This window comes from Balaenoptera borealis (assembly GCF_965194805.1).
Source record: "Balaenoptera borealis genome assembly, chromosome: 13".
NCBI classification, from domain to species: Eukaryota; Metazoa; Chordata; class Mammalia; order Artiodactyla; family Balaenopteridae; genus Balaenoptera; species Balaenoptera borealis.
In genome coordinates this window covers 46,735,705-46,746,921 of record NC_138870.1, presented here as the reverse complement: position 1 = coordinate 46,746,921, position 11,217 = coordinate 46,735,705, and the positions used below count along the sequence as shown (strand labels likewise).

The window sequence follows — 11,217 nt, the reverse complement described above, 5'->3', positions numbered from 1 at the left end:
CTTGCTTCCTACCACTTAGTTTTATTTTTATTTTTCCTATCCTAGAGCAGATAGGGAGACGTGAAGGTTGCAGACGAGGGGTTTGCTACCCAAGGGTCACTGGGGCACAGGAATGTCCAGCTTCAGAGGATGGCCATGGTCCCTATCCCTAGTCTTTGCAGATATTCTGCCTCTGATCCTGCCAGGTTACCCACCCCCAGGACAATATGGAAAGTCTTTCGGTCTCCAGCAGAGGACCCTGGGGGACAGGGTTGGAGGCTCTTCTTGACTTCCGCTCTCTGGCAGGGCAGAGGTTAATGGTGAATTGCAACACATCTCTGGGCTGAGTCACCTCCTACTGACGCTCCCCCAATTCCCCTCCTCTGAAGTTTTATAAAGAGGACCAGGGACTAGAGAGTGAAAAGAACTGAAGGGAAGAGCCCCCCACCTAGCCCTGCTCCCCCAGGCTCCCAGAAATCTCAGGGCAGAAGGCACAAACAGCCTCTGGAGCTCTTGCCTGGTGGGACCATGAACTGGCAGCGGCTGTGGCTGGGCTTCCTACTCCCCATGACAGTCTCGTGCTGGGCCCTGGGGCCTGGAGAGGAGGCAGCAGTGGTGAGTGCCCTGGGAAGGTCAGACCCAGGCTGGGGGAGGGATGGAGGAACTGCTCCATGGTCCCATCCAAGCCTCCCTTCTGACCTACAACTGCTTTCCCTTCCCTTCCTTCCTCTATTCCATGATCCACCCCTACCCATCTCCACTCCTTCCCCTTGTTCCTCCCCTAATGTGCCTCTCCTTTAGTCCTTCCACGTCTGTCCCCTCCTGTCCTTATGGGCTGTTAGGTCACTTAGAGCTTCACCCAGAGACTAACCTCTTTTTTTTTTTTTTTTTTTTTTTTTTATAGAAAACAAACTTTTATGGTTACCAAAGGGGAAAGGTTGGGGGGAGGGATAAATCAGGAATTTGGGTGTAACATATACATACAGTACTATATTTAAAATAGATAACCAACAAGGACCTACTGTGTAGCACAAGGAACTATACTCAATATTTTGTAATAACCTATATGGGAAAAGAAGCTGAAAAGGAATATATTATATATATATATATATATATATATATATATATATATATATATATATATTTACATATATATGTAAAACTGAATCACTTTGCTGTATACCTGAAACTAACACAACATTGTAAATGAACTATACTTCAATAAGAAAAGATGGTAAACTCAATGTGGAGACTAACCTCTTTTTATTCTGCTGACCCCTACCCTCATCATAGGATTACTTGTTGCAATACGGGTACCTACAGAAGCCTCTAGAAGGACCTGATGACTTCAGGCCAGAAGATATCATAGAGGCTCTGAGGTGAGAGGTCATAAGGTGCATGCCTTCAGGGTCAAGGTCACAAGGTCTCCTTTCTCTCTTCTCAACCCTTTCAGTCCCCAGGCCCACCTCTGCTTAACCGAGGTCCACGTTGGGGATCTAGGGAATGGGTGGTGGGGCCTGGGGTGAGATGGGGATTCAAAGATGAGGGCACAGTCAAGCACTTCTTTGGAGGCTCCATCCCATGTTATATCCAAAATACTACTATTTGGTCACATTCCACATGAAGTATGATTTATATGTAAAACTGTGAGTTGAGTTAAGTTGGAGCTGAGTTGTTGACCTGATGTTGCCTTTCATAGACATTTAATACAGGATTTATTTATTTCTATTTTGAAGTTTTCATATTTTGGATCTAATGGGTCATTTTTCTTTCTGCTCTCAGATATGTTCCCAGGCCCTTGAAAAGTCACAGTACCTGCGGCGCCTGATGGATGAAATTGCCCCAGAGCAGGCTGGGCTGGGAGGGACGGGTCCAGCCAGGAGGGAAGAAAGCAAAGGGAGGACAGGCCCTCAGGTGGGAGCAGTGGTGGGAGAGTCTCCAGAGCAGGAGGCAGGACACTTACCTAGATCAGGAGGAGGTTAGAAATTGCAGTAGAGGAAGAAGGCAACGCCAGATGGCACTTTACCCAAATAAGAGCATGAACACAGGAGGTGAAGCTGAGTATTGCCTTTATGCAGAACAGAAGAGGAAGTCCCAATTAGGAGGACTGGATCCTGGAGTGATCTCATCAGCTTCAGAGCTTTTGGGCCATTCTCAGCCACCACCTTGGGCAGCGGGGGGCCAAAGAGCTATCCCCAGTTCTCAGTCATTCCAGATGCCACTGCCCTGCTGGACCCATCCCTCTCCCTCTTTCTAGAGCTTTTCAGGAAGCATCTGAGCTGCCAGTCTCAGGTCAGCTAGATGATGCCACGAGGGCCCGTATGAGGCAGCCCCGTTGTGGTCTGGAGGACCCCTTCAACCAGAAGACCCTTAAATACCTGCTGCTGGGTGAGGGCTGAGCGTGGGAAAGGGAGGGAGAGGAGGGGGTGGCATGGCTCTGGAGCACAGGTGGCATTGGGACAGCCTGGATGAGCTCAGTGTTGAATGGATGGTCACCTGGTAATTAACTGATCATCACTTGCCTGGAGGGGTTGTTTCACAGCTTTGCTAAGTGAGTGCCCAGACTCAGGGGAACTCTTCGGAGCTGGCAAAAGTATCTGTGCTTCTAATCTATTTTCTGGTCCAATTAACCAGGCCGCTGGAGAAAGAAGCACCTGACCTTCCGTATCTTGAACCTGCCCTCCACCCTCCCATCCTACACAGCCCGGGCAGCCCTGTTTCAAGCCTTCCAGTACTGGAGCAATGTGGCTCCCTTGACCTTCCGGGAGGTGAAGGCTGGCTGGGCTGATATCCGCCTCTCCTTCCATGGCCGCCAAAGCCCATACTGCTCCAATACCTTTGATGGGCCTGGTAGGCACCAGCTCTCGACTCTCACTTCACAGACCTCTGTCCCCTTGAGTCAGTTACTCTGGAACCTTAATGTCAGGCCACCCCCATGCTCAACTGCACCCTACACTCTCTAACCACCTTCTAATATTCCCTTGGGGAGCAGCATGTCACCTTCCTGGGGACTTAGCAAGCCTCTTCTTTGAAGCTTATGCCTTCTTCGTTGGCTTAAGTTCCTCTGCTCAAGGCATACCTCAGAGAGGACAGGGCCAGAGATGACAGAGTGGCTGGGAGGTAAAGGGACAGAGTGATGGGCATCCCTGAGAGAACAGAATGATGACAGCGGAATCTGAACGGAGTGAGAGGTATCCAAGAGACAGTGAATATACATGGGGGAATTTTAAGGGAATGGAGTCATTGGAGTTTATAACAGGCAGGGGATGCTCCACCCTAGGAGACTCTGACCTCCTTCCTGTCTATCTTTGCCTTTGTCCAGGGCGGGTCCTGGCCCATGCCGACATCCCAGAGCTGGGCAGTGTGCACTTTGATGAAGATGAGCTCTGGACTGAGGAGACCTACCGGGGGGTGAACCTGCGCATCATTGCAGCCCACGAACTGGGCCATGCCCTGGGGCTTGGGCACTCCCGATACACCCAGGCCCTCATGGCCCCTGTCTATGCTGGCTACCGGCCCCACTTCAAGCTGCACCCGGATGATGTGGCTGGGATCCAGGCTCTCTATGGTCAGTCCTTTCCCCTAGTGATCATGAAGGTCAGTCTGACCAGTATCTCTTCAGGCATGAAGAGACAAGTCTAATCTTCATGGAGGGAAATGGCTTGGCTTCTTTCTCTTCCTCCTGCCCAGTTACTCGGCCTTCTTCATTTTCAGGAGCTGTTTTTCTTTCCTTTTTTTTTTTTTGGCCTCGCCGCGTGGCTTGTGGGATCTCAGTTCCCCAACCAGGGATTGAACCCAGGCCATGAGGCCGCTGCAGTGGAAGCCCGGAATCCTAACCACTAGGCCACCAGGGAACTCCCAGGAGCTGTTTTTCTGACACTTCCAGGTCTAATCTTTCTGCCAGAGCTCTCTCCCCTCATACCTGTTCTAAGGGATGAAGAATGAACATTCCAGCAAACCCCCTTCTCCCTTTCTAGTGCCTCTCAAAACTAAAAACATGTCTCCCGCTGATATCAATATGATCTTTCCTCCCACCAAGGAAAGCTCTCTAGGTTTCCCTTTTCCTCTCTATGGGACCTCTGAGCTGAACTTACAGTAGAAGAGTGGGGAGGCCAGTGCTCTGAGTTCTCTCCCTGAGCAGGATTATGTTACCTTGCAGGCAAGAAAAGCCCAGAGACAGAGGATGAGGAAGAAGAGATGGAGCTCCCCACTGTACCCCAAGTGCCCACAGAACCCAGTCCCATGCCAGACCCCTGCAGTGGTGAACTGGATGCCATGATGCTGGGTAAGACCCTTCCCCTCTAGGCTGTAGGCAGGCAGTGGGGTGGCCTGCTGACCTTGAGATGGGAGTGACATGGGAGCTCAGTGTAAGCAATGGCAGTTAACCACCAGACAGGGGTTAGTGGCCGTGGAAGGAGGCATGTGGTATGGGGAGGGAGGATTCAGAGCCAAATTAAAGGTGGGCCAGGCTGGAATTTACCTCTGCTGCCACCCTATGAGGGCCACTAAAAACATCTGGAAATACAGCAGGATGGAGAAAACAGTCTTAACTGGAATGTCTATTAGAGAGGGTATTATACCCGCATGGAAGTACAACTTGGAAGCCACCTGGGGTAGGAGGGGAGGTCCCCAAGGGGGAGCAGCTATCTGCAGGGCTTTTGTTTTGTTTTGTTGGGCCAGGGCTGATTTGCTGTGAACAATAAAGGAGAGGCTGAACACTGGGTCCTCCTTCTCTGCCCTTAATCTTCTCTTTGAATTAAAGTTGAATGAATTTTTGAGAAATCAGCCTGTGGGAGGACAGCAAATGATTAGTCTGCCTGAGATACCCACAAGTCTTTATTTGACCCCTATCTTTTTGACTTGTTGACATGCCTATGCTCTCAGGGCCCCGAGGGAAGACCTACGCTTTCAAGGGAAACTACGTGTGGACCGTGACAGATTCAGGGCTGGGTCCCTTGTTCCAAGTGTCTGCCCTTTGGGAGGGGCTCCCAGGAAACCTGGATGCTGCTGTCTACTCTCCTCGGACGCAATGGATTCACTTCTTTAAGGGTAAGGGGACTAGTTTACAGTGTGTTACCTGAGGAGGGCCTATGATCAGAGAATCCATAAAAGGAGGGAGGGATGAGAAGTTTCTGAGATGGTGGAAAGGAGGAACTGAAAGCTATCACCTGGGGACAGAGGTGACTTGTTCTTTCCTTACATGCTCTCAGGAGACAAGGTGTGGCGTTATGTTAATTTCAAGATGTCTCCTGGCTTCCCCAAGAAGCTGAATAGGGTAGAACCCAACCTGGATGCTGCTCTCTATTGGCCTCTCAACAAAAAGGTGTTCCTCTTTAAGGTATAATGTTCAAAGCAAGGGCAAATCCCTTCTTAGGAGCGGCGGGCTACCTCACATGGAGAAGCGGACTTGCTCTTGAAGGGAGTTCTTCTGCAGCTGCTGTGGGCTGAGGGTAGACCTCTGGGGGGGTCCCTAAGCTCTCTTCTCATCCTCCTTTTCTCCCTGTCTGCCCCACACCTAGGGCTCCGGTTACTGGCAGTGGGACGAGCTGGCCCAAACTGATTTCAGCCGCTACCCCAAACCAACCAAGGGGTTGTTTACAGGAGTGCCAGACCAGCCCTCAGGTGCCATGAGTTGGCGGGATGGCCGCGTCTACTTCTTTAAGGGCAAACAGTACTGGCGCCTCAATCGGCAGCTTCGAGTAGAGAAAGGCTATCCCAGAGATATCGCCCACAACTTGATGCACTGTCGTCCCCAGACCCCAGACGCCACACCATCAGATGGGGACACCACTTCCTCAGCCACAGGAACAACCTTGGATACCACTTCCTTGGCCATAGATATCACTTTGCACACTGACCGCTCAGCTGGAGATACGATCTTGGACATTACCCCCTTAGCCACAGCCTCCACCGCCCTTTTATTCCCTGGTAACGTCACCCACCCAGAAATCTAAGACCTCAATCAAATGTCTGCTGCAGCACGAGCACGAACCATGGACCTCATGCCTCTAAATGTCCCAGCTCCAGCCACCACTCCCCTGTATTCTTTCCCTCCTGGTCAGTGACTCTCTAACTCAGCCCCCAACTCCATCCATTTCTTCCCCATCCTAGATAGCACTTCCAACTGTGTCATCTACTCTCTGGAGGACATTGGTAGAGGAAAGGCAGCCATCAGGCCTTTAGCTGACAGGAGGCCACAACTGGGAAAGCCTGGGTCCTGTTCTTTCTAGATAAAGTGCAAGAAAACAGCATAGCCAGTAAAATGAGCAATGGCTTTGTAATCCTTGAGAATCACATTTACTTGCTTATGACTTTGGGCAAGTTAATTAACCTCGTTAAGCCTTGGATTTCCCATCTGCAAAATAAGGTTAATACTAATCCTGCAGGGTTGTTGCATTAAATGAAATACTATATGTGAAGTGCCTGGCACATTTGTGCTTAATAAAGGTTAACTTCACGTTCATGAGAGAGCAGTGAACAACTCTTCCTCTGGCTGTGCGTGTGCAGCTCCTACGGTAGTCCAGTCTGATAAAGGTACCCTCATCAGATCTTTAAGGGACAGAGGACTTGTCAGTATGGCTAACCCTTTGTTCTGGGGTGCAAAGAAAGAAAAGAGCAGCAACAGTAGAGGCTGGACTCCCTGGTTCAATGTTCAATGCCATTTTATTCACATGCTCCCGTGTTCTTCCTCCCTCCCATCATAACCTTGCTTCCCCGGGGCAGGGACATATCTTCCTTCATGCTGTCTGGGGAACCAGGGAACAGACTTTGGGCAGGAGAATCAGGGGTAGTGGAGAGTTAGAATGGGTTAGTGGCTGGGACAATGTTCTGGTTAAGGAGATTAGTGTCACCTATAATGAGAGGCAGAGAAGGCACTTGTCTTTCACGCAGCCCTGAAGACCAGGCTCCTTTGGGCAAAAGGGCAAGACTCTGGCATGTGGGCCAATGCTGTCTCCTTGGAGCAAGAAGCCAGCTTTGGGGGAAGGTGGGTGCTGAGCCAGGCACTGCCCTGTGGTCTTCCCCACATTAAGAAGAAAGGAAAGGGAAGCACCATGGAGGACAGTACCCCCAACTGAGGTAGGAGAAGGGGGCTTGAGCCTACAGGGTCCAGAGGGAAAGGCTAACCAGGAACCCAACTGCCCCCTAATGAGGGACCTGGGGATTAGGGATCCTTGAGCTCCTCTGTTGCCCTTCTCCCCATCAAAAAGCTATCAAGTGCTTAAGGGGGCTTCCTGATTTTCTATAGGTCCTACAAAAACAAAACCCCTTATTTTACCATTGTGAGGCACACTGAGGCGGGTATATAGAAGGCTATTTAGGTAACGGTCCTCCTTGGTTTGGTTTGGAGGGAATTAGGGAGTCAGTTACTTTAGGGACCAAGGCACCTCTATTATTGGACAGAGGTAGGTACTCATATTTCCATTCCTCTCCCTTCTCCACAAGATTCCTCTCTATCTGTACCTAAAACATATCCCTACAGGGCTGCTCTGGGTTGGAGCACAGATTCCATCCCCAAGAGGTGGGGAAGTTTGTGTTGGATCCTGTGGGCCTAGGCCCTGCCCACCTAGTGTTCCCAGGCCCTTGCTAGGGGTGAGGGCATCAGTGGAGGTTTAGGCTCAGGTCCGGGTGGAACCAGAAGGTGTGGTGAGGGGTACAGTGGAACCACAGTCAGAATCCAGGTCCAGGACAGTGTGGGGAGCTGTGGCCTGGGTGCCTGGTCCCAGCTGGCGCTCTCGAAGGCTCTGGAGATAGCTCTGGAGGGGCACAGGGCAGAGAGGGCAGAAGAAAGGGGCTGGGTCAGAGCCCCCCTCCACCCTAAGCATCCCCATGTGCCCTCTCTCCCATGCCCCTGAGCACCCCCTACCCCTCCACTCACTGGAGCCAGACTGTCAGCAGGGCTCCGGGCGCTGGGGTGGAGTGGGCGCCGGTAGCTGCCCTCACAGAGCCCCACCCCAGGGGAGGTCCGGTGCCACTTAGCCTCTTGCTGACGGATCCGAAGGAGTTGGAGATGCCTTCGCTGGTGGCTCAAGACCACTGCTTGGGAGGGGGCAATACAGACTCAGGGAGGCCTCTTAAGACTCTGAAACCCACCCCCAAATACACTCATACTCTAGAGAAACCCATTCAGTCTCCCTGTTACGTCTCTCTCAAATCTCATTTCCCCCCCAGTTATTCTAAAGAAACTTTTCTTTGTAATCCTCCTACCCTTTCCTTCTGGACTTCCCTGACATCTTCCTTTCCTTCCATATCAGTCCCCAATAACTCTTCCCTGCTCCCCCCCACCGACAATGACTCTTCTCATTCTTACCCAGAACTTTGGCTCCTCCAACTCTAACTTTCTTCAGTGCCCTGCCCCATTCACCTTAGACACCTCTGCCTTTTGCCTCAAGTGTATCTTCCCCCTTCCCCTCCTCAAGTCTGGGAACCAGGGACATGAGAAGGCACAGGTTGGCTGCTTTCTGTACCATGGCAGTAACTCACCATTGGAGTGGCCTCCACGTTCCTCATCCATGAGCTTCCACTGGGCCAGGGCCCCAAGGGCCCCCAGGGCTGGCCAGGTCCCCAGCAAGACCCAGCTATACCAGCAGAGAGGAGGCAAGGCTGGAAGTGCCTGCAAGCGCTGGCCCAGCCGACTGCCCAGTGCCAGCCCCTCCAGGAAGTAGTCAGCACAGGCCACCAGCACCGCAGCACCCAGCAGGGCTGTGCCCAGAACTGTGAATGGACGTGGCCACCGAAGCGTGAGCAGGGCTCCCAGCAGTGCCAGCCCCACCAGCCCCCCAGCCGGCACCCAGGCTGAAGGTGGTTGGTAGATGGGCTCAGTGCCCAGCAGGACCCCGGCGCCCAGGGTTAGGCCTAGCAGGAGACCAGTCAGGAAGAGACCGACACTGCGAACCAGCATGGTGACTAGGCCGCAGAGGAGTCCGATGCCTAGCGCAAGGCCCGCGCTCACCTCCAGGCTCAGCTGTGTCTCTAGCACACGCTCCTTGTGGCACAGCAGGAAGATCACCAGGGCTCCTGATAGCAGGCCGGAGAGAAACATCACTGCCTTGAAGCAGCGGTAGCCTGGGAAGGGAGGCAGGAGGCACTGAGAGGCAGAAAGAGGTCTCCAGGGATGGCTCTGATGAATCAGAAAGGAGAGGACTGGCTGACCAGGGGAGCAGAAGGCAGGAGCAGCACACACAGGGACCTCAAGGCAAAGGGCAGAAAGGGATCATCTAGGGAGGGTAGGGACTTTTCAGGAACTGAGAGGGGATGGGAGAGCAAATCAGGAGGTAAGACGGATGCATTGAGGGGAGTAAGTACAGAAACAAGGTTTCGTCCTTCCAGGGATGGCAGACGGGAAGAAATCGGCACAGGCTGATTCAGATTATTGGGGAAGGGTGAAGAAGCCTTAAGCATAGAGGGTAATTTGGGAACGGAATTCTGAGGTAGGAGGCAAGGGGAGGGCAAATGATAGTTGCCAGGGCTCAGAGCTGGAGGGTGTGGGCATGGGGGATGAAAAAGAGCTGGCAAGAGCAGATCAGCCACACTGAAGGTAGGCATCCCCTGACAGAGGAGAAGAGGTGGCTCAGGAGCAAAGGAGAAAGTTGGCATCATCCTTGAGGGTGACGGTCTTGGGCAGCTGCCCCCCAGAACCCTGGCCCTGCCCTCACCGAAGCAGCAGTAGATGATTCCAAAGCAGCAGCAAAGAGCACACACCAGGGCGGGTGCCAATTCAGGATTGTCCTGGGGTTCCAAGACACATCTTGGGTCTGGAGGCTCTGGGAGTTGTTGATTAAAGGGCCTGGGGTCAGAGGTCATGGCCAGGGGCAGCAAGGCTTCCTCCATGGCCGAAGAGAAGGTGGTCACAGAGAGGGAGGTCAGTGTCAGCTCCTCTCATCCATCCATGAATGTCTTGAGGGGGCTGGGAAACCTGCAAGGGGGTAGGGGGCAGGAACTCAGGTGCCCATGAATCTTGAGGACTCTGTACCTCTATTTCTTTTAAAGAAAGGCCAAATTCAGGACGGAGCTTAGCCCTGCTGGGGTAACTGAAGAAACCTATAGGACCAGGTTAAGGGGAGCCAGCTGTCTCTTTATCACCCTCTGAAACAAGGACATTAAGTAGAACTTCAAATCTTATAAAGGTAATGAGTCTTTGTCCCCTGGCTTTTCAGGGTGGGGTGGGAGCAGTAGGAAGTCCTCGGTCTGTGGAGGGAGGGGCCCAGGGGTACTAGTGAGCCTGGAGGCTAAAGACTCAGCAGCTTGTTCCAGCCGAAAAGAAAGCTTGCCCCATCTGCAGCTGGGACTCAAAATTATCACACCGGACTGGGAAGAATGGACTTAATAGAGGGGGGGAGAAGGAGAAGGAAGGGGAGAGAATGAATCATGGTGGGGGTCTCCCGACAGTTGCTCCAACCCAAGAGAAGGAAGAGGAGGAAAAATCAGACACCAAGAGTTTGGGACAAGGAATCCAGTAGAAAGCCACACTTTATCAGGGTTTTGAAGCCTTGGCTTCAGATGGAGGAGTTATTGGGGGAAGGGGCGTTCAGCCACAGTCCAACTCCCACGATCCCTCACGGACTAAGCAGGCACCTTGCCCACAGACAACATCTCACATCCTGGTAGTATTTTGCTCCTCCCCTCAGGACACGGGTGGGACTTTTCCTACCTCCCCCTTTCCCTTGGGGTGCCAGGGCTGCCAGTGGGATATGATCTCTGTTCCTGAAAGGAGAACACCAAGGAGGGGCTGGCAGTGGGGGCACTATGGGAGTGGGGTAGGGTGGGTGCAGGCACTTCCCTTCAGCTGTCTTCTTTTGGACATCAAGGTCTTAACAAGCAGGAGAGTTGGCTTGGGCAATCCCTGGGGTTTCTCTCCTCAATCCGCTTGGAAGTCTGGGGACTCTAAACAAGGAGAGGTTGGGGAGGGGGTGTTAACTACTCACCACCCTGTCAGGGCTGAGGAGAGGAGGGGGTAGATGTGCTTCCCTAGACCCCCAGCTGCATCCCTGCCCGGAGTCCTAGGCGTTCAGGCGGCTGTCGGGCGTGGGTACCCGCAGGGTCACTCTGTTCGTTGCCCCCTAAACTCTTGCAAGTCGTAGCCCAAGCCCCGTGAGCTAAAAGCAACCAGCTTGGGGGCGGGGGGGGGGGTGGGGTGGGGTGGAGGAAGGGGACAGGGTGGGGGGGGGTGACATCACGGGGCGGGACCCTCCAACTCTTTTCCCTGTGTGTGGGGGGACCCAGTTTGCCTACGGCTCTAGG

The 11,217-nt window shown here is 52.8% G+C and overlaps 2 protein-coding genes across 9 annotated transcripts; one reads left to right on the top strand and one right to left on the bottom strand.

The window, feature by feature from the left end:
• Positions 1-369: 369 nt before the first annotated feature.
• Positions 370-6,447, top strand: MMP19 (matrix metallopeptidase 19). 2 transcript variants are annotated; one of them, XM_082350982.1, is made up of 9 exons: positions 370-594; positions 1,273-1,358; positions 2,237-2,367; positions 2,614-2,829; positions 3,302-3,547; positions 4,139-4,264; positions 4,864-5,028; positions 5,190-5,317; positions 5,499-6,447. In XM_082350982.1, exons 1-9 carry the CDS (start codon positions 508-510, stop codon positions 5,931-5,933), a joined length of 1,620 nt encoding a protein of 539 aa, XP_082207108.1. In that variant the 5' UTR covers positions 370-507; the 3' UTR covers positions 5,934-6,447. The 2 variants fall into 2 exon arrangements, with proteins under 2 accessions (XP_082207108.1, XP_082207109.1); XM_082350983.1 differs by having other exon boundaries at positions 398-594; positions 1,762-2,367.
• A 176-nt stretch (positions 6,448-6,623) lies between these two features.
• Positions 6,624-11,100, bottom strand: LOC309609471 (transmembrane protein 198-like). 7 transcript variants are annotated; one of them, XM_082351030.1, is made up of 6 exons: positions 10,902-11,100; positions 9,633-9,892; positions 8,930-9,097; positions 8,461-8,691; positions 7,856-8,016; positions 6,624-7,733 (listed from the first exon to the last, which is right to left on the bottom strand). In XM_082351030.1, the coding sequence occupies exons 2-6, from the start codon at positions 9,805-9,807 to the stop codon at positions 7,596-7,598; spliced, it is 873 nt and encodes a 290-aa protein (XP_082207156.1). In that variant the 5' UTR covers positions 9,808-9,892; positions 10,902-11,100; the 3' UTR covers positions 6,624-7,595. The 7 variants fall into 7 exon arrangements, with proteins under 7 accessions (XP_082207156.1, XP_082207154.1, XP_082207155.1 ...); XM_082351028.1 differs by having other exon boundaries at positions 8,461-9,042; XM_082351029.1 differs by having other exon boundaries at positions 7,856-8,013; positions 8,461-9,042.
• Positions 11,101-11,217: the final 117 nt, after the last annotated feature.

Coding starts and splice junctions, on each gene's coding strand:
- MMP19 (XM_082350982.1), top strand. CDS start 508: ATGAACTGGCAGCGGCTGTGGCTGGGCTTCCTACTCCCCATGACAGTC. Junction 595..1,272: donor CTGGAGAGGAGGCAGCAGTG/GTGAGTGCCCTG, acceptor CCCTCATCATAG/GATTACTTGTTGCAATACGG. Junction 5,029..5,189: donor ATGGATTCACTTCTTTAAGG/GTAAGGGGACTA, acceptor ACATGCTCTCAG/GAGACAAGGTGTGGCGTTAT.
- LOC309609471 (XM_082351028.1), bottom strand. CDS start 9,807: ATGGAGGAAGCCTTGCTGCCCCTGGCCATGACCTCTGACCCCAGGCCC. Junction 9,043..9,632: donor AATCATCTACTGCTGCTTCG/GTGAGGGCAGGG, acceptor CTCCCTTCCCAG/GCTACCGCTGCTTCAAGGCA. Junction 8,017..8,460: donor ACGTGGAGGCCACTCCAATG/GTGAGTTACTGC, acceptor CCCCCTCCCAAG/CAGTGGTCTTGAGCCACCAG.